This window comes from Scyliorhinus canicula, chromosome 10 (assembly GCF_902713615.1).
Source record: "Scyliorhinus canicula chromosome 10, sScyCan1.1, whole genome shotgun sequence".
Taxonomy (NCBI): domain Eukaryota; kingdom Metazoa; phylum Chordata; class Chondrichthyes; order Carcharhiniformes; family Scyliorhinidae; genus Scyliorhinus; species Scyliorhinus canicula.
In genome coordinates this window covers 151,932,971-151,959,174 of record NC_052155.1, presented here as the reverse complement: position 1 = coordinate 151,959,174, position 26,204 = coordinate 151,932,971, and the positions used below count along the sequence as shown (strand labels likewise).

Sequence of the window (26,204 nt, the reverse complement as noted above, 5' to 3'; positions counted from 1 at the left end):
CAAGTTGCTCTCCTCTAATTAATTATTATTACTGTGGATTGTTCTTTTTCCTTTTGCAAAGACTACCTAAACCTTAAGATACAACAATCACTGTCAGATAAACGTTCTGCTTCTGACATTTGATCCACTTGGCCCACCTCATTCCCAAGAACCAGATCTAGCAGTGCCTCCTTTCTCACTGAACTGGAAACATCCTGTTGCTGAATATTTTCCTGAACACACTCTAGGAACTCTTTCCCCTCTATGCTCTTTGCACTATCCCCACCCCAGTCTATAATTAGATAGTTAAAGTACTCCATTATAACTATAATTAATGCACCTCTCTGTAATTTCCTTGGAAATTTGTTTCTCTCCATCCTTCTCACCAGTTGACAGTCTGTAGACCACACCAAGGAATGTATTTGCACATTTTAATTCCTTAGCTCTCGACAAACAGATTCTGTCCTTCATCCCTCCGAGACATCCTCTGTCCCCAGCACTGCAATGCTTTCCTTGATTTATGCATCTAGCCCTTCCTATTGTCTTCCTTTCCCATCTTTCCTGAACATCTTGGCCCATATTTTTGCCATGAGGTAGCGTCTCTCCATCGTGGGGAAAATGGCAGAATTGGCCGGCAATCTGAGTCCGTACGCCTTAACATGGCACTTCCCATTTTTGTCGAGGTAGGAGTGAAGACAAGGCGCATTTCGTGCAAACACGGCTTATGGAGGCATCTAGCCATTTAAATCATCAGCCGCCTCTAATGATACAGGATTTTGCTAAACCAGGAGTGTGAAACCTCAACTGTTCACATTAAACCAAGTAAGAACAAGTCTGAACTTTGTGGATGTGTGTTGGTAGCCAGGGCATCCCTTTGGATCTGGCCCTGTGCACCTCTGGGGGAGGTTTGGTGCCCTTTGGATTTGTTAACATTAGGCATAAATGTGTGTTAAAAAGTGCATAAAGTTATTACAGTAAAACTCATTGGAACGGTCATAAAATCTGTTAAAATGTACAGTCAAAACAGTCAGAAGCCCTTGATTTGATTTATTGTCACATGTACTGAAGTAGACTGAAAAATATTTTTCTGCGGCCAAGGGAACGTACATAGTACGTACATAGTAGACAAAAGAATAATCGACAGAGTACAGTGACAAATGGTACATCAACAAACAGTGATTGGTTACAGTGCGGAGCAAGGGGCCAAACAAAGTAAATACATGAACAAGAGCAGCATAGGGCGCAGTGAATAGTGTTCTTACAGGGAACAGATCAGTCCGAGGGAGAGTCGTTGAGGAGTCTAGTAGCTGTGGGGCAGAAGCTGTTCCTATGTCTGGTTGTGAGGGTCTTCAGACATCTGTATCTTCTGCCTGATGGAAGGGTCTGGAAGAGGGCAAAGCATGGGTGGGAGGGATCTCCGATAATACTGTCTGCCTTCCAGCGGGAGGTGGATGCAGAATCAATGTGGGGTGGCAAGCTTGTGTGGTGCGTTGGGCTGAGTTCACCACACTCTGCAGTTTCTTGCGATCTTGGACCAAGCAGTTGCCATACCAAGAAGTGATGGAGCCGGATAGGATGCTCTCTGTGCCACGTCTGTAGAAGTTTGTGAGAGTCGATGCAGACATGTCAAATTTCTTTAGCTTCCGTCAGAAGTAGAGACGTTGTTGGGCTTTCTTGACTGCTGCATCAACATGAGTGGACCAGGACAGACTGTTGGTGAGGCGATCCCCAGGAACTTAAAGCTATCGACCACCTCCACTTTGAACCCATTGATGCAGACGGGAGTGTGTGTCGTGCTACGCTTGCTGAAGTCGATCATCAGTTCCTTGGTCTTTCCAACATTTGGAGCGTGATTGTATTTGGTACACCATGCAACCAATGATCAATCTCCCATCTGTAGTCTGATTCATCGTTGTTTGAGACATGACCCACCACAGTCGTATCATCCGTAAACTTATAGATTGAGTTGGAGTTAAATCTTGCCACACAGTTAACTGTGTATAGGGAGTACAGTAGAGGACTGAGCACACATCCATGCGGGGCCCCAGTGTTGAGGACTATTGTGGAAGAGGTGTTGTTGCCTATCCTGACAGATTGCAGTCTTTTGGTGAGGAAGTCAAGGATCCAACTGCACAGGGATAAGTCAAGTCCAAGATTGCAGAGTTATAAGTTATGACAATAGTGTTGAAGGCGGAGCTGTAGTCTATGAAGAGCAGTCTCACGTAGGTGTCCTTGTTGTTGAGGTGATCGAGTGTTGATTGGAGAGCCAGGGAGATAGCATCTGCTTGTCAGTTGTCAAAGGGAACTGTCAAATGGACCTGAGAAAACGGTCATAATCACCACCCAAGGGAGCTGTCAAGCACTTAAAAACCCTATGAAGTCTTAAAGAAATGTCTGGAATGTTAAAAAAAATTACGACTTCACTCCCACTGTTGACATAAACCTGAGGGATATCATTACTGGATTTGTACTGCATGACTGATTTCACAACCATCCATTATATAATAGTAAGGTGCCCACTGTTTAATTGTTTGATTGACATCTACAAGTGGTTATAGACTCTTTGATGTGGGACTATGAATTTCAAAACTCCTTGTTACGAGAGGTTATGCACTTGAATGAATGTTTCTCATACAGCTTTATTTAGTTGATGGAATGTAAATGTAGTTAATATGGTTTTCATGATCAAGGTTTTTTCGCCCCATGTAAGGAAGACAGTTTACCTACGGGGAGAAGGCAGGGGAGGGGTGTGGTGCAGTGGTATTGTCGCTAGACTAATAATCCAGAGAGCCAGAGCATGACAAATGTGAGGTTATCCATTTTGGTAGGAATAACAGCAAACGGGATTATTATTTAAACGATAAAATATTAAAGCATGCCGCTGTGCAGAGACTTGGGTGTGCTAGTGCATGAGTCACAGAAGGTTGGTTTACAGGTGCAACAGGTGATTAAGAAGGCAAATGGAATTTTGTCCTTCATTGCTAGAGGCATGGAGTTTAAGACTAGGGAGGTTATGTTGCAATTGTATAAGGTGTTAGTGAGGCCACACCTGGAGTATTGTGTTCAGTTTTGGTCTCCTTACTTGAGAAAGGACGTACTGGCGCTGGGGGGTGTGCAGAGGAGATTCACTAGGTTAATCCCAGAGCTGAAGGGGTTAAAGGTTTATTTTTAAACTTTGGACACAATGCCAGAGCTCAGACAGGCCTTCTGCTCAGCCCGTCTCTGCATCCACATCCTCCCCACTACTCCCCCAGTTGCCCACCCTAACCTCTTATCCAGCCCACCCTCAGACCAACAATCCGGCTTCTGGACAGTCAGTGTCCGTTCAGGTCCCCACCGGGGGCGGCAGCAAGCTACATGTCCTGCTCCGACAGAAGGATGCAAATTGGTAATTTGCTGCCTCAGAAAGATGTGTAGAAAGCAGTAGCTGTTACTTCATAGAAAGCCAAAACACATCACCAGGCTTTAAACCCCCTCAAATCCTTCGATCTGCAAGGCTTCTATTCACTTTTAAAGAAAAATGGCTTTCAGTCGGCTGTAATTGACAGGGTAATAGTTTCCAGACAGCCAGGTGCAGTGAAGGGAGGTTGTGAGCCAGCAATTCTCATGGTGGCAAGGGAGGTGGCTGGGAGGAGAGAAATTTCCCCTTCTTGTCAGCGGACAGAGGGGGTTAGATTTTGCATTGTGGGGCAACTGTCAGATCTCGATAGTGGGCCGCCCAATCAAAATGGCAGCCCAATAACGGGATTCGGAACGGGATCCCGGCAGCTCCCCGCCATGCATAAATCAGCATGGCAAGGGAGGGTGAATCGCAGTGAAGAGGCTGAATAAGCCTGCTCTAGACAATATTCTGGAGCATCTGCCACATTAAGAAAAGTTATTTCGCCTGGGAGGACTTATCCACAAGAGTTGAACCAAACACGATTCTTGGCAAGCATGTCTCAGTCATCATGGCCTTGACAAAGTGAACAAAAATGGGCAGCGGCCACAGGATCTTTGCACATGGGGTGGACTTTTAATGATCAACACCTTCTTTCAAGGCAGATATCAGCACAAAATGGTGTGGCATCATTAGGGATCTAGCCACTGGCACTAACTTGATCTGGTAATCATAAGACAGGATCTGGCAAGCATCTTTCACAGTTGCACTTATCACAGAGTCTGAGGGAAGTACTGCAGGTAGCACATGCGATGCCAACGGTAGGACATGTAGGAATTGGGAAAACACATTGGGCAGTAAGTGAAGGAAATGTTGAAAGAAGTTGATCACATATCAAGTGGCAGTGTAGCCGAATAGGCGCTGAAGTGTGGCAACTAGGGGATTTTCACAGTAACTTCATTGCAGTGTTTATGTAAGCTGACTTGTGACAATAATAAAGATTATTATATTGACTGTGGTTCTCAAGCTTACTGTGGAGAAAACCTGCAAGGACCATCTGAAGCAAAGACTCATTTATTTTTCATTTACATCCCTTCCCCGGCGTTTGTCTATCTTTTGTGTGTATTTAGAGCATGGGGGAGGCAAGTTTCAGTAGAAGTTAGGTATTTACTGGTATTTAACCAACTGTATATTTGTATTTCACCATTAATCTTGGTATAAATAAACTGTAATTATGTTTCAAATTACAAATTACAAACCTGGTGACTGTAATTATTAGCCAGCCAAGGGCCAAAGATAATGCAAATTTTTGGAAGAACTATTAGTTAATTCACTTGTGCTGTGACTCCAGGGCATGTGGGGTTGGAATTGACTGCATACTTGCCTAGGGGGGGCTTAACACATTATGCAAGAACAAACGCGATCACTGCTGGGACATCTCACTCTTCAGCATCACTGGAAAGCCTTTTGTCAGTCATTCTAACTAGACTCCATCGATGAGCCAACAGAATAGATACAAATCACAACGTCACTTCAGGAGGAAGGAAATTCATTACTTTCTCCCTACATCAGTACAAACGCCACTCACACTGCGTGTATTTTGTGGATCTCACAAAAGCATTTGAAACAGGCCTCTATCAGCTTTGCAATCTCATATGTGCTTCCCATGGTAACATGCAAGGCACCATTCTGCTCTTCAGCTTCCCCCCGCTCCCCTCACAACCCTTGACAGTTTTGAAATCAATAATGGGATGAAGCAGGGCTGCATCTTAAACCCAGTTGGGTTTGGTATATTTTGTTGTTTTCCTGGCCTATGTTTTCCCTGCTGCCATGAAGAGTGTACCTCTACACACAGGACAGGGGACAGACGTGCGGCATGTCCTGCTCAGAGAACTTCAGCATGTTGATGATACTGCACTAGTTGTCCAGATAGAAGATCAGTTCTAAAGGGCGGCATAGTGGCTAGCACAGCTGCCTCGCAGCATCAGGCACCCAGATTCAATTCTAGCCTTGGGCCACTGTCTGTGTGGAGTTTACATATTCCCCCCGTGTCTGCGTGGGTTTCCTCCAGGTCCTCTGCTTTCCTCCCAAAGTCCAAAGATGTGCAGGTTAGGTGGATTGGTCATGCCAAATTGCCCCTTAGTGTCCAGGGATGTGCGTGTTAAGTTACAGGGATAGCAGGGAGTGTACGGGGAAGTGGACCTGAGTCGAGTACTCTTTTGGAGGGTCAGTGCAGACTCTATGGCTGAATGGCCTCTTTCTTTCTGCACTGCAGGGATTCTATGGCTCATAGATAATCATTCCCATGCTTGCGTCATGTACTCCCTCAACATTAGTGTCAAAAGAACTGTAGATGTGGGACAGAGTGTCCCAAAAACTGTGATCAGATTCAACACCACACAGTTAGCAAATTCTGCTACCTTGAATCTACGGTAGCAGCCAACCTGTCTCTTGATGGAGAGCTCAACACACACATTGCCAAAGCAGTCATCAACTTTTTGCCGACGAACGAGACGAGCATGGAGAAACAACAAACTGAACCACAGTGGCAAGATACTTATCTACAAGCCCTGTACTTTCAGCATATTGCTGGAGGGCTGAAATGTCTGAACACCCTACTCCTATTAAGAACAAGGCTCATCAACTTCCATTTCCAGTTTCTACGATGCATCCTCGACATCACATAGAAAGACAAAGTCACCAATGAAGCAGCCCTTTCTAGGGCAAATATGCCAAGCATGCTGGCGCAAATCAAGCAAAGGCGGCTTTGCTGGCTTGAGCAAGATGGCCACATCCACAAAGATATGGTATGCCATATCCTTGTCGAAGAGTAACTCACCAGCGGCAGTGGAACAGAGAAGGTCGTGGGAAAACGTGACAATAAACAAATCCAATCCGATCCAATCCAATCCAAAAGGAGCAACAATGTAATGATCTCAAATGAAAATCAGAGCATGGATTTCTACCCGATTACTCAGCTTCCACCGGCATTCTTGTTGTCAACCTCAGAGACCACAAACGGGGACCAGGCGGAATGACATTCGTGGGGATCTCCTAGGGGATCAGAGGCTCTCAGGTGCATGTCCTTTTGGCAGAAGGGTACCATGAGCACCTCCAGCCTGGCAGTGCCACCTGGATGAGCACCATGGTAGCACGGTGGTTAGCACTGTTGCTTCACAGCACCAGGGACCTGGGTTCGATTCCTGGCTTGGATCACTGTCTATGCGGAGTCTGCATGTTCTCCCTGTACCTGTGTGGGTTTCCTCCAGGTTCTCCAGTTTCCTCCCACAAAAGTCCCGAAAGATATGCCTGTTAGGTGAATTGGACATTCTGAATTCTCCTTCAGTGCACCCAGAGCGTGGCGACTAGGGGATTTTCACAGTAACTACATTGCAGTGTTAATGCAAGCTTATTGGTGACACTAATAAAGGTAATAAACAAAAGACACTGTGCATACCCACAAATACACAGCACAGGTCTGTTCTGTATGTGATTGCAGATTGTGGTACCTTACCCAGCAGCATGCAGAGCTGCCCAACTGATGGTCTACCACGTAACTACAAATGAATCTGTAACCAGCATAACAAATAGAGAGATCAGGTTACACACTGGATTTTGATGTAAACATGACACAATTATGCTGTGAATGAATCACATAATTTTTTTTCACTGGTGGTTCTGTCCAGGAATTACAAAATAAACAAGTGTTTGTGCAACATATAGAAAACCCATTCATTACTCCATCTTCCACAATATTGCCACCACTGATTGTTGGGCATAGCACTGTGCTCCTTAGAAACATGAAATCAGAAAGAACCTGAATGTTCAATATGAAATGAACACAAAATAAAAGTTGGAATTTTCAGCCATATAGGCGAGACACCTTAAAAGTATTCAACAACAGAGTCTGCATGTTCTCCCCTTGTGTGCGTGGGTTTCCTCCGGGTGCTCCGGTTTCCTCCCACAGTCCAAAGATGTGCAGGTTAGGTGGATTGGCCATGCTAAATTGCCCTTGGTATCCAAAATTGCCCTTAGTGTTGGGTGGGGTTACTGGGTTATGGGGATAGGGTGGAGGTGTGGGCTTTGGTAGGGTGCTCTTTCCAAGAGCCGGTGCAGACTCGATGGGCTGAATGGCCTCCTTCTGTACTGTAACGTCTATGACAAACCCAAGAGAGAGGGATGGAGTTTTTTTATTAAGTCCATTAAAAGCAACCAACCATGCATAAACTATCTTGAATTTGCATTAAAATCATGTATCCATGCAGTAAAGTCTGTTGAAATTCATTTGGATAGTTGATACCAGTTTTTCAAGCAGCACTCCTGGCCATAAACCAAGTTGACCTTTCATCTGGACGAGTAACAATTCTTCCACTTGTCAGGAACCACCAAAAATCCTTTACGATTACATTTCCAATACGCAAACACCTAAAACATTTCAATGAAGTCTACTGCAGAAAGGTCATACTGAGACATTGTTTTAAAAACTTTGCTAATATATAAATGCATCAACAATTAAAAATATAGCAGCCCATGCCTTTTTGTCAGCATTTAAACTCTCCATTGAAGCTGCATTTTTGAACAGGCTTGTCTATTTTCGAAGCAGCCTCGACTCCTACTTAATTGCAACTTTACAGCAAAAACTGCTGGTTTCACTTAGTCCCAAGGGTCACACTGTGTGCCCCCCTCCAGTGCGTCACTGGGAATTTGACCTCCTCCAGTGGGTCACTGGGAATTTGACCAGTTTCAATCAAGACTTTCTCTTACTTTTAAAACTTCAAAAATAGGGAAATCAAGAGAGATTCCATGGACGAAATAAGATAACATACTAAAATGAAACAAAAAGACTGTATAGCTGTGACCATCAGTTGCAAGAAATGAAAAGGTTACCGGTGTTGAAAAACTATTGTTTGTGTGGGCCTAGTTATGCTGCATGCAACAATTAGAAGCAGCTGTGAAGAGACAGTTTTGTAAATCAGCACCAAAATGCCCTTTGCCGTAAGCTTGCCCCAGGATCTGCAGAGTGAGCTCATTAAATGGTGCACTTAAGGCATTTTATAGAGAAAGTGTGTTGTTGGCAGCTAGTGTATATATTGGTCCCCACATTGATTACACTTTTGAAAATAAACTGGACTCCAGAGTGAAGATAACAGAAATCAAGAGTATTTTTGGTCTTATGAGCTGTCATTGGATCTCCACTCAAAGGTCCTCCTTCTTAGCCATCAATCTGTGCCTCGATTTAGAACAGGGAACATGGAGGCTGTGGGTCTCCATTTGAGCACAGCTCCTGAGGGATTCCAAGTTATATATAAAAATGCCTTTACTTTCATATTTATTTTTATTGTAGCTGGCAACAAAATTCTGCACAACAGACTTCTAAATAGTACTACATCAGGGGACTGACAGCCAGGTGGTTATACCTGCAGGTGCTAGCATATTAGTTACAAACACTGACTATATAAGAGGGAGGAGTGGGGGGGGGGGGGGGGGGGGGATCACCCTCCATAACCGAGTATGAGAATATTCTTTGCAAATAGTGCACTATTGTCTGGATAGCATAATACACACATGTGACATATTTAAGAGATATTGCAAAAAGTTAAGGTCACCCATGCATTTGTCATTCAAAATGTCGCCCTTCCTCTTCTGATCTTTCACACTCTCACTCTCTTTATAAACAGCACTGAGGTCGACAGGCGTGAAACCAAACCCTTATGTGAGATGCTGCCTGCTCAAGAGTTATTTTACTAAACCTAATCCACAAAATATGTTGGCCTGTTTGAACAAGAGTGAACACTGCATTCTATCCTTTGCTACACATGAATGGCTTAAGACCAGTCACATGTGAGAAAGGCCTTCACTAATACCCACTAATCAATGCCAACGGGCAATATACTATGACTGATATCAGAAAGCAATAAAACAGCTGCTAATTTATCAAACATGTCATAACGCAGAGAATCTGCATGACATAAAGTGTCCCTTTTTAATCTGTTGAAATTGGGATATTTTTCTTTGCAAAACAGAAGCATCTATTTCTCTCTCCAAAATGCACAGAAGCCAATGAAATACAGCCCCAACCCTTTGGGAATGGGACTTTATTCGGAACCTACATTGGAGCAAGGGAAAATAACAACATTTCCATCTGCTTTTTCTTTTGCACAAGTTAGATTATTACTGCATTTTCATTGTTTGGAATAAGCACCAGGATCAAAGTTACAATAAAACAATTATTGAGTTTTCCATGTGTAGGCTGGCAATGCTTCTTTTTTACTTGTCAACTTAAAAAGAGCAGAGACATTGATACACAAATAACCTCTTTAAAAGAGCAAGATACAATGCATCTTCAAGTATACATGAGGATACACAAATGGCATCTTAAAATGGGCATGGGTAAATACACAAACAACACCTCGATAAGCACACTTTATAAACACAAATACCACCATTAAAACGACAAGCATAGATATACAAGTGCTATCTGTGCATATTTCCTCACACCAATTGTTTGGTCCTGGTATGGCCAGACAAGAGTAGGCACAGCAGTCACTATCATTGCTGCTCCTGCAACTGAGTCAAGTAGATTGAAGTTCAGCCTAACCTCATTACTACTTAGCACAAATTGTGAAATTGTTGTCATTTGGGAATTCACCTCACTAAGGTTCGCCCTGCTCTGACTATAAATATATTCTGCTGGAAACAGGAATTAAAGTCACTATGGATGTGGTCAACCCCACACAGAGGGAGGCGCAGTTAGTTCATCTGGAGAAAGAACTCTGACACTTTTCTTTTGAAAAAGGCTTGGTCCATATAGTGGCCCACTGCTGCTGACCCATTCATCCCACTCAGGTCACAAGTATAATTCATCTGGCCAGAGCTTCTGTATCTTTGATAAGATGGTAGGAGGAAAGATGGGAACAAAGCATGAGAATTACATCCATATCCCTAGGCTAGGAAATAAGAGAAGTCACTGAACCTCTGCTGCGAATTCCATGGGTCTCTGCTGGATTGTGAAATGTGTCAACCTTGAAATGGGCAGCGACGTGAGCTGTTGCCAAAGAGCCTGCAACCATTCACCGATTTGGCTCCAATATAGGGCACTGCCCTTGGGCAAGGTGCTGGCACAGTGAATCTGTACCAAAAAGAACACCACTTTCAGGAGGGAAAATAAATCCTGTTTTTTTCTAAACAAAAGCAACATTTTTGTTTACTATCAGGCAAGAAGCTTCACTGGATAGGAACACATAGGCAGTCAGGCATGGAAGGTCAGCACATGCCACTGTTTTTTCCATTACTTAAAATTAAACTCTGTATCTGCAGCATTAAAACATAAGACTGACCACAATATTCTTGAACTATTGAGAGTATTAACTGTTCTAAAAAAGATCTTTTTTGCATCTGTACTCCCAATCATTTATTTGTGAAAGCCCACTTAGAACATCTTCTAATTTACTGGAATCTCAGTCATAAAATTCCGCTGCAGGATAATAGCTTCACGAGCATCAGGAACACATAATGGGTCAATAAGAGAATAAAACGGCCCTACATCTTAATCTTAGTACCTAGACCTACAAAACCAATGTCCAGACTTGACATTTAGAATCTCTTTGATCAAGTTCTATAAAGTGTACATTCCCCTCTGCTGCTAAGCTAATAAGACAATCAAACCTGCTTTCATCCCTGGCATTTCTAATACTCAAACCTGCACTAATCAGCCGTCTTTGCTAATCAGTCATCTGCCCAATGACCTTTCAACCCAAGATACTAAACCTTCTGGCTAATATAGAAAGCACCAGATCAGACCCCTCTGTGAGGCTCAACGTGTTGATTAGAAACACAGTCTGGACAGACTTAAAAGCATGCTTGCCTCGCATTCAACTTTCACATCAAAAGTCTGAAGTCAAGTGATTTAACTTACAAGATGTAGAAAGTACTTCATTACAATTATCTTCATGCAGGTCCAAACCAGACAACCAGAAGTGATACTATCTCACCCACTCAAGGTAAACTAATTTATAGCATTGGACCTTACATCACCTTCTCATCCATTAACCTCGCAGATCCCTTTACATGACACAAGAAAAGAAACTGGCACAATCAGGCTGGGCTGAATGGCGTCCTTCTGAACTGTAAACCTATATGGCCTATAGGCTAATTCGATGATCTGTAATTTCAGATTCTCCGATCAGCAGCACCATTAAAGGATTAACCTGAAGATCTGGGTTGTACACACGTTTACCATCTAGCTGTCTTTTGAAACGTTCACGTGAAGTATAGGCATCAAGCCAGAATTCCCATAATAACATTATTGGTAGTCTGCCTCAAAGCACACATATGAAAGAAAGTGTTACACTTGCAGTTCCAAGTTTCTACTTTTCCCTTACAGAAAATGTAACCTAATTTAGGCTAGGTACCACTTGCCATAACTGTAATGGTTTAGTTTGGGTTTATAAATCCACAGTACCATGTATCTTGCATAAAAAGATACGACCAGGAAGAGAAAAAAAGCAGGGGGGTGGGGGGAGGAAAGAGACATTTGTCACTGCTTGTGCACATTTTCACAATGCATAAGATGATCATTTAAGCTGCATTTAGTGTAGAAGAGCAAAGTATTGTGACAGTTTCAAATTAAATTGAATTTGACTGCACCAACTACTCCATGCCAGCATTTAAAAGGTATGACAATTGACCAAAATGCGATTGAATCTGATGTGACATCTTTATAAACTGCACATTATTAGAACCTGTATATCATATGCCTCATTACAAGCTGAAAAACATCTTGTTACTGTGTCAAACATCAGAATTCTTCCTTGCTCACAACTGAATTAACAACATGTCCATCACAGGCTACCTACACATCAATTCTGAAGTGTTAACATTTAAATCTCAGCAAATCATATTGATGCCCTCCCGCTCCCGCGTGCATTTACAGCTAGTGAGAATTCTTATTAAATGAATGGCCTCTCTGCTTTAAAATCTGCATTCACTTACCTGGAATATTTGCTTAACTATATTCATCTTAAAATAGCAGGAAGAATCTTCTGCCCAACCCAACTTCAGATCGATTTTTGTTGTCACAGAAGGGTTATATATTCATTTCATACTTAAATTGCAACCAGTATGATTTCAGCTTTATACAATTCTATGCAGAAATCTAATGTGTCAATTTCAACTCCAAAGATACTTAGTTACTTGGAGCAAAACCAAAGTTGCTTGCGATTTAAACAAATTAACAAGTGGACGTAAGCATGTCACTGGGCTGTCACTTAAATGAAACACTCCCTCAACATGCATTCAGCTGGCTTCATTTCACTAAATTTAATTTAGAAACATATTCAAAAACTCACTGAGAGGAAAAGAAATAAGCAATCTAAAATTTCTGCAGGACTGTAGGAACCTCCTTTGATCACATTCCCCCAGATCTCCTGGACATAGAGACAAGATTCGGGCATTAAAAAGAAAGATGGTGGAATTGGTGCAAGCCCCATCCAGCATACATTGATCTTGATTCTAAAAAAAAGCTCAAGCTAATGGAGCCGCGTTTGTGAATTAGGCAGGTTTGCCAGAATTTTCTAATCTATTTTGGCTAGTCTGGATCAATCCAAATGGACTGACTTAGCAGTTAGAAATATCCATGAGATAGATTCAGAGCAAAAATCATCGAGGGCATCTACATGTTTTTTGTTCTTTAAAACTAAGTGAATTGAACCAGTACTTACGATAATGTGGGTCCATGTAGCCATTTCTTGGATCCATAGCAAAAAGTGCCCCACGGTAGGGGATGGAAGGTTCAGGTATATGTGACAATGATCCATGGATCTCCTTCTTTATTAGAGAAGCTCTATCTTCACTGGATGTTGATGGTTCTTCACCAATTTTGCTCAGGTTTTGCCCACCAGTGTGCGGCTGCATTGCAATTGCGTTTCTTCTCTCTCTGTGATAGGTGCGAGGAATTTCATCCTCTAAAAGAAGGAAACAGACTCAAAATCAGAAACAGCATCAAAGCAGATACCACTGTATTACTGAAGCAAAAACTGATTTTATTGTTACTGACCCAGTGTTGATGAAGCAACATCAGCATATTCTTAACTTTTTTTTTCATGGGATGTGGCAGGGCAAGCATTTGTTGCCCTTCACTAATTACCTTTGAAAGGGCAGTTAAAGGGCAGCACGTGGCGCAGTGGATAGCACTGGGACTGCGGCGCTGAGGACCCGGGTTCGAATCCCAGCCCTGGGTCACTGTCCATATGGAGTTTGCACATTCTCCCCATGTGTGTGTGTGTTTCACCCCCCACAACCCAAAGAACTGCAGGTTAGGTGGATTGGCCACACTAAATTGCCCCTTAATTGGAAACAAAAAAATAATTGGGTACTCTAAATTTAAAAGAAAAAAATAGAAAGGACAGTTAAGAGTCAAATATATTGCTGTGGGTCTGGAGTCACATGTAGGCCAGATTGGATAAAGGCGGCAGATTTCCTTCCCTGAAGGACATCAGTGAACCAGATGGGTTTTTACAACAATAGGTACTAGTTTCTTGGTTTCAATTGGGCAGCACGGTAGCATGGTGGTTAGCATAAATGCTTCACAGCTCCAGGGTCCCAGGTTCGATCCCCGGCTGGGTCACTGTCTGTGCGGAGTCTGCACGTCCTCCCCGTGTGTGCCTGGGTTTCCTCCGGGTGCTCCGGTTTCCTCCCACAGTCCAAAGATGTGCGGGTTAGGTGGATTGGCCATGCTAAATTGCCCGTAGTGTCCTAAAAAGTAAGGTTTGGGGGGGGGGGGGGGGGGGGGGGGGTTGTTGGGTGATCATTGCTCGGCACAACATCGAGGGCCGAAGGGCCTGTTCTGTGCTGTACTGTTCTATATCTATAATTACTGACACTAGCTTTCAATTCCAGATTTATTCATTGAATTTAAGTTCCACTAGCTGCCAGATTAGGATTTGAACCAATGTTACCAGGGCATTACCTTGGGCCTTTGGATTATTAGTTCAATAAGTAACATCACCACTATGCCACCATCTTCCCTTCAAATTAATATTTTTTAAAAGGCTCATATTTATATACAGTTTTTCACAACCACTGGGCATCTCAAAACACTTTATAGCTGAAGAAGTCTTTTTTGAAGCATAGTTACTATTGTAATTTTGGAATTGGGGCAGCTAATTTGCCCTCAGCTAACTCCCATGAATTGCAATATGATATGACTAGATAATCTGTTTTTTGTGATGTTGACTGAGGGATAAATATTGGCCAGAACACCAGGGATAACTCCCCTCCTCTTCTTCAAAATATTGCCATTGGATTTATTTTTATTTTTTTTACATCCATTGGAGCAACAGATGGGGACCCGGTTTAACCATCTCATCTGAAAGATGACTCTTCCAACAGTGCAACACTCCCTCGGTACTGCACTGGGATGGTATGTTGATTTTTGTGCTCAAGCCCTGGAGTAGATCTTGAACCTGAAACCTTCAGAGGCAAGTGTGCCACTGGCCAAGTCCCAGCTGACAGTCAATGGGAGCAAGGAAAGAGAACCTCCTGTTTATGTTTCACTGTACTCGGACCAAGTCGAAACTGAAGCAATGATTGAACCAATTCTTTCATAAATTGTTTTACTTCTCTCAAGACAAAATTAAACTATTTCAGCAAGTGGTCAGATCACTATTTCAGGATCATTTTCATTAGATTTGAACAGTTCTCTTGTCAAATTTAAAATATGTCACAAAGAATCATAAACCCGGATTTCTCATTACAACTGATTATTGTGCATCTGTGCATGAATGCCTGCACATGGCTGCATGCGTGTGTTAATAGTTGCATGTTTAATTATGTGCGCCTGTGTATATCTGTGTGCGCTTGAATGTGCCTGTTTACATGTGCTCATCTGACGATGCATGCGCACACATAGAATCCCTAAGTGCAGAAGGAGGCCATTCAGCCCATCGAGCCTGCACCCACCCACTGACAGAGCACTCCACCCAAGTCTACCTCCCTGCCCCTTAGCCCTATAACCCCTTAACCTAACATGCACATTCCTAGACACTAAGGGGCAATTTAGCATGGGCAATCCACCGAACCTGTACATCTTTGGAATGAGAGGGGAAACTGGAGCACCCGGAGGAAACCCATGCAGACACCATGAGATTTTCACAGAGGGGAAACTGGAGCACCCGGTGGAAACCCACACAGACACGGGGACAATGTGCAAATTCCACACAGACTGTTACCTGAGGCTGGAATTGAACCCGGGACCCTGGAGCTGTGAGGCAACAGCGCTAATCACTGTGCCACCGTGTTGCCCCTAGCAGTGCTAACCGTGTATGTGTGCAAACTCCTGGCTGTGTATGCATGCGTATCTGTTTGTTTGATTTTATGAACATGCATCTGCATTTCTGCAGGTCCATCAACCAGCATATTTGTGTGTCGCCATACACTTGAACATCATTTAGTGTGGCAGGTTGGGGGCGGGAAAGGGGAGGAGATATGTCTGTGTTACATCAATTTGCAATTAGATTTTGCTCAGAACATCATAAAAAGGATAATGACAACAACTGTTAAAATTAAGACCGCTTTGCATCACTATAAGGTTCTCTCACTCCTGTGCTAGCTTTAACTGTGCAGGAGAGAATGTGCAAATTATGATGAAATAATGTTGAACTGTTTCAACTAGTTTGGATAAATGATTTTTTGCACTGGAACGTATCCTGACAATTCATTATATTAACGTCATAGTGAAGCATTCTGTTCCAATTTCTTGGTTATTTTTGATTAAGCACAATGCACACATCCAGTTAAGGGCACCAAGTTTAGCATCGAATGATTAGGAATACCACTAAAATTGATCATTTCTGTCCTAGTTGAGGAGTCAGGTGCCCAGACGTAATGAGTGACACTGGCTTTGTGAGGAGCATGTCTGCTCTACTTCAACAGTAACTCACCAGGAACAAGGTCTTACAACTCTCTTTTTCGGGTGATAAAACAGGGAAGAGGAAGTTGAGAGGTGGAAGAGAAGGGATAGAGAAAACAAAAGACAGAGGGAGGATAAAAATAAATCACTTTTATCATTAGGGGGTAACAAGTGGAAGAGGCAAAGCAATTGGGAGAGGAAATTTGATTAGAACCAAAAGCCTAGTCCAACCATATGTCAATGCCATTTCCTGCTGCAATAATCGCTCGTATTAAGGTGCTGGCCTTCTCTAAAATCCATTTTCCCCTTTATGGATAGCACTTCACTTGATAATCAGGCAGTTCTCACCTTCCAAAAATAAATTAAAATCACAAAGTAATTCTTTGTCCAGTGCCTTGAGGCTTCACCCCCGCCGCATAAACTAAGCTTTACAGCCAAACGATTGACTGAAGTAACATTTACTTTGTTAACGTAGCCATTGAATAATCTTGCGCAGTACTCAAATATCCTTTGCCACAAAAATGTACACCATGCAGTGTTTAACAACAGAGCACAGGTGCATCATTCACACTATTCTGTTGAGCCACAATGTTCAACACATTTAGAAATAAATATTGGCAGTCTGCACCAAACCAACTTTGTCAGAGAAATAAACCACATGGGACAGCAACAAGTGATTCTTTTGCAGAAATATAAGCCGCACCACCAGCAACATCTGACATCTGACTTAAATATACAAACAGTGAACAACAACTCCTGAGATGAAGGAAATACTTTTTAGGTTAAGAGGACATAGGAATTTATTTAAAAAAAGACAAGTTACTTAAAACCTCGAAAATTTTAACATGGATTAGCAATTTGCCATTAATCAAGTAACATTAAGAAAACACCCTCGAAAATCAAACTTGGAGGATAAAATATATATTCCTGGAACTTACACGTCTAAGGGCGAGTATACTTGTACTTTGGCAGCAAGCTCCTTTGAATTTCACAAAATAAAACAATGGTATTGGTTTGCAACAGTTCTGCACATACACACACCAGCTAGGTGCTGGAGACAGACTAGAAACTTCAACACTGCCAACAACTCAGTTCATAAAAATCTGCAGCTCACTCGCTCTGAGCAAGTCACAGTCTCATCTGAAAATATCCGGCCATGAGGGCAATCCTCTGTAATCTCTCTCACATACAAAGCCTCTCCCATTAGAGTAATTCAGGGGGAAAAAAACTGATTGGTGCCATGCAAAGTTTAACCACCTCATTAGTATTCTACCGGTGTGCCTCCTAGTGAACTTATTCTCTATTTAAACAGTTCTCTGGAGCTCAGGGGGTCAGGTGGGTAATCATTAAATCAAACTAGTGTCACACCATCACAATCAGCCTAACAGAAAGAAGGTTTATTATTTTAGTTTATGCAGAATAATGGTTTTACAAAATGGTCCCTAAGACAGGGTCAACAGCAGCTTCAATTACAAAACAAACTCAACAAGAGTCTTGCGATAAACCAAGTGCTCCGTATTGACTTTAGTATGGGCTGTGCTTCACACTCTGCCACAAGCAGGCCCCCATATGCTGCACATGCAAAGATCAAGGAAGAGCAGTCTTTGCTCTGTCGGGATTTGCGTCTGCACATAGGCTGCTCATTCACCTTTTTTGCCTCTTTCCAATGGTTGCTCAGTTCAATTCACCCCACACAAAGACCGAAGACCAAACCTCTATGCGCCAACTGAAACATGTTCAAAACTGGGCCTGCTATTGTGATTGAATTTCTTAACGTCTTTTCAAATAGTGGAGAATGCCTTGAGGCTAAAGGAAGAAACAGGCTAATGGTGAATTGGGAGTACTGAGCAAATTTCAGAGCCCTTTCCTCCTAGCTTTTGAGGTTGAAAGCAAACCCTAGCCTTTCAAGTTTCAAAGTCCTTTCTCCCCTGCAGTGTCACAGAAGGATTTGAGAAAAAGTAATTGTGCTCACAGCCTCCCTGATCAGAGCTTACGTTCTATTTCTGGTATTTCACTGTTCGTCTCCCCATAATAGTGCACGTTTCTCAATGCCATATGCATCCTGCACTGTCCAATTACTAATTAAATGAACAATTGTTGCTCTAAATGCCTTTTATGTGTTTGGAGTGTAGGTTAGCAATTGCAAAAAAAACTATTCATGAGCCAAATTTGAAAAGCAAATACAAGAAAATGAATTGAGCGCAATGATCAAATACTTTCCCAGAAGTGCTTTTGCTTGTTTCTGTGAAACCTCTAAAACTTACAAAAGGCAACAAAAAAAAGGTGAATTTGGCATGGATGCTATACATGGCACAAGCACCTCAGGATCCTACCTTCACTGAAAAGATCTTCATCCTTACATCCGGATAGAACTGGTTTAGTGAGGTATCATTCAACTCAAGGAAGAGGTCAAAGACATATAACGAAGATTTTACCATAGTTTTTTTTTAATAAATTTAGATTAGCCAATTATTTTTTCCAATTAAGGGGCAATTTTGCGTGGCCAATCCACCTCCCCTGCACATCTTTGGGTTGTGGGGGCGAAACCCACGCAAACACGGGGAGAATGTGCAAACTCCACACGGACAGTGACCCAGAGCCGGGATCGAACCTGGGACCTCAGCGCCATGAGGCGGTTGTGCTAACCACTAGGCCACCGTGCTGCCCTGATTTTACCATAGTTGACACATATAAATTTCTCCTTTTTGGGAGCAATGAAACTGCGTTTTTGATTGAGAGGCTGTATTATAGTAAAGGAAATGGACCACCAATTAAAGCTACAGTAAATGCATACATAATTTTCAGTTTCAAAGCCCCAGTGACGAGAGCCTCAAGGTTTCATCACCCCACTAAAAACGTTAAGTGAAACCTGAAAAACAGTTAAAAGATTGGAGTTGACGAAAATAATCACCGTAAATGATTCAGTAACACGGGGATTATCATGTGAAGAATGAAAGGGGAAGTTAGAAAAAATTTTCTCCACGCAATTTATTATGTCATATAATACTTTACCACAAGTGGCTCTTAGAGTAAAAACTGTCAGGTGAAAAACAACTGGATAAATATTTAAAAGGTAAGAAATACAGGTGTGACAAACACAGAACTATTTAATCTCTGTCCCTTCAAATCACAGGCATGAACCATAGAACTGCTTCATACTTGTCAAAATGTAGAAATGATATTGGAGTAAGCAGTTACAGTTGAAGGGCCAGCAGCATAAGCACAGATATGTTTGTGCTCTGGGCTTTAGTTTCACTATTTGTTTAAAAATACTGTTTGATTATTTCATTTAAAACAGAATTTATTATAGTGACTATAATTAAAACATAGGACATTGGTCAGCCTGCAGAGGACCACTGCCACTCTTTGGGGCAAGGTGGGGGAAACAAACTCTCCTTCTAACTTCTGTTTGTTACCTGGTCAATGAACATATTTCTGGTCTACAATATGTAATGTGAAAATTCCAGTGGTCATACCCAATTTTGTTCTGAAAGAGCCAATTCAATTTGCAAATCAGTGGCTGGAACAAGGTTTCCATAAAAAACATTTTCTCAAAAAATTATTTAGCTGTTTATGATTGTGTTTCTAAAACATACTACTTCATGTAGCAAAAGGTTAAATCAGGAGTTCCTCGATGAACTTTTTTTGTTTTTTTCAGCCTCGATTTCAACCAAATTATAGCAATTATAATAACAGTTCCCAATGATTTTACCTTTTTCCACACAACTTTTGTAACATACAAAGTGCTTACAGCCTGAACTCGGAGTAGAGTTTTCCGAGAAAGATGAGAATTATAGGACTACACCTGAAGAAGAGCACAGTCTTCTCCATATGTCATCTCCAGAAACCACAAATTATTTTATTTTATAAATTCTATTTTGGGAGGACAGAGAATATGTCTTTATAAGTGACTAGACAAAGGCTAATGTAACCTTCCCAAATACAAATCAAAATAAAACATTGATTGGTGATTGTGTCAGAACTAACGATTTACTCCTCTATAAATGCATTGGACATGAGACATTATGACCGTAGGATGTTGGTCAACGCAAAATAACTTTGTTCCTGTGGAATCAGTTTAAAATTCCAAATCAGAGCTGGAGACCTAGATTTCTTTTTTTTAATAAAATATTTTTATTGGGTTTTTGAACAAAGTATATTTACCGTTATGTACACACATATATAGGGCACACACAAACATATCAAAAAAAAGTAACAAAAAAAAATTAAATAAAGTAACTTGAGGGGCAGCACGGTAGCATGGTGGTTAGCATAAATACTTCACAGCTCCAGGGTCCCAGGTTCGGTTCCCGGCTGGGTCACTGTCTGTGCGGTGTCTGCACGTCCTCCCCCTGTGTGCGTGGGTTTCCTCCGGGTGCTCCGGTTTCCTCCCACAGTCCAAAGATGTGAAGGTTAGGTGGATTGGCCAAGCTAAATTGCCCGTAGCGTCCTAAAAAAATATAAGGTGTGGGGGGGGGGGGGGGGGGGGGGGGGGGGGAGAAGAGGGGGAGGGGTGGGGGGGGTTGTTAGGTTGCGGGTATAGGGTGGATAAGTGGGTTTGAGTAGGGTGATCATTGCTCGGCACAACATCGAGGGCCGAAGGGCCTGTTCTGTGCTGTTCTATGTTCTAACTGTAGGTATTATGCACCAGCTCAACAGGAGCAACTCTGTGCAATTGGCAAAATTATTTACAACACACAAGTAGGAAGTAGGCATCTGTTTGTGGGGGGGTTGGGGGGGGGGGGAGGAGACTGTGGAGGTAGATATACAATTGGGTGCCGGAGAAACAATTACAGAGGGCAATACTCGAATGGGTCTGGTGTTGGTGTTGTCGAGACCTAGTTTTCTTAAGACATGACCAATCATTAATCAGAGTTCTTCAACGCAGCTCCTTCTAAAAGTGGTGCAGTAGCACAGTGGTTAGCACTGCTTCCTCACAGCATCAGGGACCCTGGTTCAATTCCAGCCCTGAATTACCGCCTGGGTGGTGTCTGCACATTCTCTCCGTGTCTGCGTGGGTTTCCTCCCACAATCCAAAGTTGTGAAGGTTAGGTGGATTGGCCGTGCTAAAATAAATTGTCCCTTCGTGTCCTAAAATGTGCCGGTTAGGTGGGGTTATGGGGTTTCAGAGGTAGGGTGGGGAGTGGGCCGAGGTAGAGTGCTCTTTCAGAGGGTCAGTATGAGCCGAATGGCCCTCTTCTGCACTGTCAGAATTCTATGATTCTATGGTTCCTTGGGTCTGGCTTGCCTATAATATACCACATAATAACATCCACCTACAAAACATCATAATACTCGGCGTGCCACAGAGTGCTGGAGTAGTCTTGGCTGCTGCAAGGAACAGACATTCTAAGCACAGTGTGAACAGTCTTATTATAGAATCCCTACAGCGCAGAAGGAGGTCATTCGGCCCATCGAGTCTGCACCAGCCCTTGGAAAGAGCACCCTACTTAAGTCCACACCTCCACCCTATCCCTGTAAGCCAGTAACCCCACCTAACCTTTTAGACACTAAGGGGAAATTTACCATGTCCTATCCACCTAACCACACATCTTTGGACTGTGGGAGGAAACCCACGCAGACATGGGGAGAAAGTGCAAACTCCACATAGACAGTCACCGAGGCAGGAATTAAACCCGGTCCCTGGAGTTGAGGCAGCAGTGCTAATCATTGTGCCACCATGCTGCTTTGTGTGTATCCAGACTTCAAGAACGCCTTTGACAAAAGACTTCAAACTGGTGGGAGTTCAAGGTTTGGGCAGTAAATTGGCTAGGAAGGAAACAGCAAGCACTCATTGGGGTGTCATCAGGCAGTGATGGTGGCAGGGAGGAAGTGTAATACTGGGTGTAGTGCTCCAGGGATTGATGTTTGTCAGAGCCACTGCTATTTCTAATAAGCATCAGAAACTAAACACAAACTGGTCAAATTAACAGATGGAATTAAACTGGGGGGAGGAGCAATTGAATTTTAACATCACAGCCGAAGATATATCCAATGAACTGGATAGGATCTTAAGTGGCAGAGCAATGGCAGATAACATTCAGTGCGAATAAGTGGGTAGTACTATACTTTGGAAGAAAATACAGGTAATATAAGTAACTGCAACAAATGTTGCCGACATAGCGAAGAGGAAATTCAAGGAGATATAAAGGCATTAGCAAATTCAGTATTTAGGGTGCACACTGATCACAAGAAAATTAAATGCTAACATTACTAAAGCAGTATGTTAGGCAATGTCATTCTAAAACTGTATAGTGCTCCAGTTAGACAATACCTTGAGTACTGGGTCCACTTTTAATGAGTTAGACACCAGAGATACACTCAAATCCCAGATGTGATGCAGATAGAAAAGGTACAAAGCTGGTTCTTATAGTCAAGTGAAGTCAGTCTTGAACAAAGTCCAAACAAACTTGGATTCTTCACTTTAAATTCAAATGTGCAGAGATGATGATTTTAGTTCACCGATTCTGCACCCAGGAATTTAGCAGGGTCCTTTCGCCACTGGACCCAGAGTTTGAATTCAGCCCAACTTAATGCCTCCTTTCACTGCTGGCTGCAAGGGCCCTGCTTTAAACTGTTGGTGCAGACTTAATCCAGTACCGAGTGGATACGGTCCCTAAACACCAAACTGCCTAAAATAGCAGAGATCCCAAGGATCGCTGGTGTGGGAAAAGAAACCAAAATCACTTTGATGCAAAGGGTGGCTGTAATGTGAATTGAACATTTTTGTCTAGTTTTAGTTAGCCACACTCCACTTAAATCCAGTCACTGGACATATGCAGTTTAGAAGTTACAAGCGCAGATTAGATATCTGTGCCCAGCTTATTTTTATACCTTTGGTGCAAAATTGGTCTAAACTGAGTGTCAAATGGAGTTGAAGGGAGGAGCCAAGCTTCTTTGAACAAAGTGTGACATGTTCAGTTAAACGCATGACAGCCAATTATTTTGAATCTGTCAGTTATGAAAAGAAAAACACAGTAACCAGTGTAAAGGTATTTAAATTGAACTGCTTGGAGTTAGCATACCAGAAGGTAGGCTAACTGATTGTAAACTCTGTAGAAAAGGATATGGTAGACCAGCTAACTCTGCAGTCAGAACATAGTGCAAAGGAAAAGAATGTACCTGAAACAAAAGTTATCTATCGATACAAAGGCATCATATTAGATTGAGACTTTCTCATATCTTTTGTTCAAAGTGCTGAATAAAAATATTCTACTGTGAATACACCAGTTCAATTTTAAGTAAGCAAGCATGAAGGTAGCCTCATGACTGCATGCAGCTCAAGGCATAGTGAGCGTGGGAATTTGCTTAGAGGGAAATTTAAGGGTTACTTTTAAGGCTTAAACTCTTTTTTAAATCTAGTCAAGTTTGTATTTAACATTTAACTACAATTTTCTGTCCAAGTTACTTTCAGGCAAATTTCGAAGTGTGGTAGTGAGCGGGAATTGCTGCGAGCTTCCCGGCGCTCGGCCCAGCGAGGCCGGCAACGCAATCCAACGTTACTTTGTCCACATTACAGGCATCACCGGCTTCCCGCTGAAAATGAAAGCTCGCCAGTTGATTCACCGGGACCGCGCTCGTCAGCCCCCTGCTGGCTAGGTCAAGCTGCACTTACTCAGTCAACCCAGCCAGCTCGCACCAATGGTGCAAGGAGACCAGCCCCAAGATTCGGGGATGAAGACCTGCGGAGGCTGCTAGATGCTGTGGAGGCCAGGAGGGATGTGCTGTTCCCCCAAGGGTCATAGAATTAACAGTGCAGAAGGAGGCCATTCGGCCCATCGAATCTGCACCAGCCTTGGAATGAGCACCCCACCTAAGCCCAGACCTCCACCCTACACCTGTAACCCCACCTGACATTTTTGGACACTAAGGGCAATTTATCATGGCCAATCCACCTAACCTGCACATCTTTGGACTGTGGGAGGAAACCGGAGCACCCGGAGGAAACCCACGTACACACGGGGAGGATGTGCAGACTCCGCACAGACAGTGACCCAAGCCGGAATCGAACCTAGGACCCTGGAGCTGTGAGGCAATTGTGCTATCCACAATGCAACCGTGCTACTCCATCTACAGTTACTGCACAAAACAAGGGCTCATGGTGTTGGGGAGGGAGGGATAACATAGGAGCATAGATAAAGGAATGATGAGCCAACCGGAAGCAGAGAGTAAGGATAAGTGGGATTTTTTTGGTGGGGGCAAGCTGTTAGTAGTGGAGTGCCATAGAATCATAGGTGGGACCTCAACTATTTAAAATCTACATGAAAATGATAATGAAGGCAAATGGAATGTTGGCATTTATAACAAGGGGAATGGAGTATAAAAGTAGCAAAGTATTACCACAACTATACAGGGCCTTAGCTAGATGACATCTGGAGTAATCTGTACAGTTTTAGTCTTCTTACTTAATGACATAGTTGTATTAGAAGCAGTTCAGAACAGGTTCCCTCAACTGATTCTTGGGGTGAAAGGGTTAACTTATGATGAAAGGTTGAGCAGGTTTGGCATTGGAGTTTAGAAGAATGGGAGGCGGTCTTGTTGAAACATAAAAGATCCTCAGAGGTCTTGACAGGGTGGATGCTGAGAGGATGCTTCCCCTTGTGGGGGAATCTGGAAGTAGAGGACGCAATTTAAAATTAAGGGTCTCCCATTTTTTACATAGAATTTACAGTGCAGATGGAGGCCATTTGGCCCATCGAGTCTGCACCGGCTTTTGGAAAGAGCACCCTATCCAAGGTCCACACCTCCACCCTATCCCATAACTCAGTAACCCCACCCAACACTGAGGGCAATTTTGGACACTAAGGACAATTTTAGCATGGCCAATCCACCTAACTTGCACATTTTTGGACTGCGGGAGGAATCCGGAGCACCCGGAGGAAATCCATGCACACATGGGGAGAAGGTGCAGACTCCGCACAAACAGTGACCCAAGCCGGGAATTGAACCTGGGACCCTTGAGCTGTGAAGCAATTGTCCTAACCACAATGCTACCGTGCTGTCTGAGATGAGGAGATTTTTTTTGTTCCATCAGTAGTAGGTCGCTCATCTGTGGAATTCTTCCAACCAGACAGCAGTGGAGATGAGGCCACATTCAGATCCACCACAATCTTATTGAAGGATCAATTAATGACCTTAATTATATCTCAGTGATATTTGTTGAGGTTTAAATATTGGCAAGGACACTGAGAAGCATTCTCCTGCTCTTTGAAATAGTGATATGAAATTCCTTTGCATAAATCTGAGAAAACAGATGACACAACTTGCCCAAAAGATGGCACCTAGAACAGTGCAAAACACCTTTAGTACAGGACTGCAGTGTCAGACTAGATTTTATGCTCGTGTCTCCAGAACAGTGGACAACCTCAACAGCTTTCTGACATAGAAACAATAGTGCAAACAAAGAGCCAAGACTAAAATAAATCAATAGCAGTTATTGACATAAAACGACATAAGACAATAGCAGTTGCTAAACACGTCTCCAATGCAGTTGTGGAAACCTTGGACATGCAAAGGTTCACAACATTGAATCTGCCTCACAAAAGAAATCCAAGCAAAACCCATATTGCAATAAAATTTGCAGATTGTCAGCAAAAGGCAGAAGAGCAAATGCTAGGATTTTGCCTGCAAAAGGCAGAGAAAAGATGACTGTATTTTTAATTTGTTGGGATGTGGGCATTTCTGGCACAGGTATATTGAAAAGCATGACATTCCCGATCTCAGGAGAAGTGCCCAGTGGGCGGGACCAGCTTTTCAGAATTCCGTCCGCAACCGGTTTTTAAGTTGAGAAAGTGGGGGAACATCTTGGTGGTATTGAGGCTTCAATCAAGTTGAGTTTATGTTATTTTTCTGATACCACAAATTACTGCATTTATTGAATTGAATCAACTGCCAATACTGATATCTGAACTCGTAACCTCAGAGTTTCTGGCTCAGTAC

At 42.7% G+C, this 26,204-nt stretch overlaps 1 protein-coding gene across 3 annotated transcripts in view; it reads right to left on the bottom strand.

The window, feature by feature from the left end:
- The window catches only part of LOC119972716 (transcriptional activator GLI3-like), a 447,347-nt gene that overhangs the window by 277,535 nt on the left and 143,608 nt on the right, over positions 1–26,204 (bottom strand). For 2 of the 3 annotated variants that reach the window (XM_038809920.1, XM_038809921.1), the window contains exon 3: positions 13,078–13,320. In XM_038809920.1, coding sequence (XP_038665848.1) covers positions 13,078–13,320 — 243 coding nt within the window. Of the gene's footprint in view, positions 1–13,077; positions 13,321–17,203; positions 17,336–26,204 lie in introns of those variants that run through there. The other variant, XM_038809922.1, reaches the window with a different exon arrangement.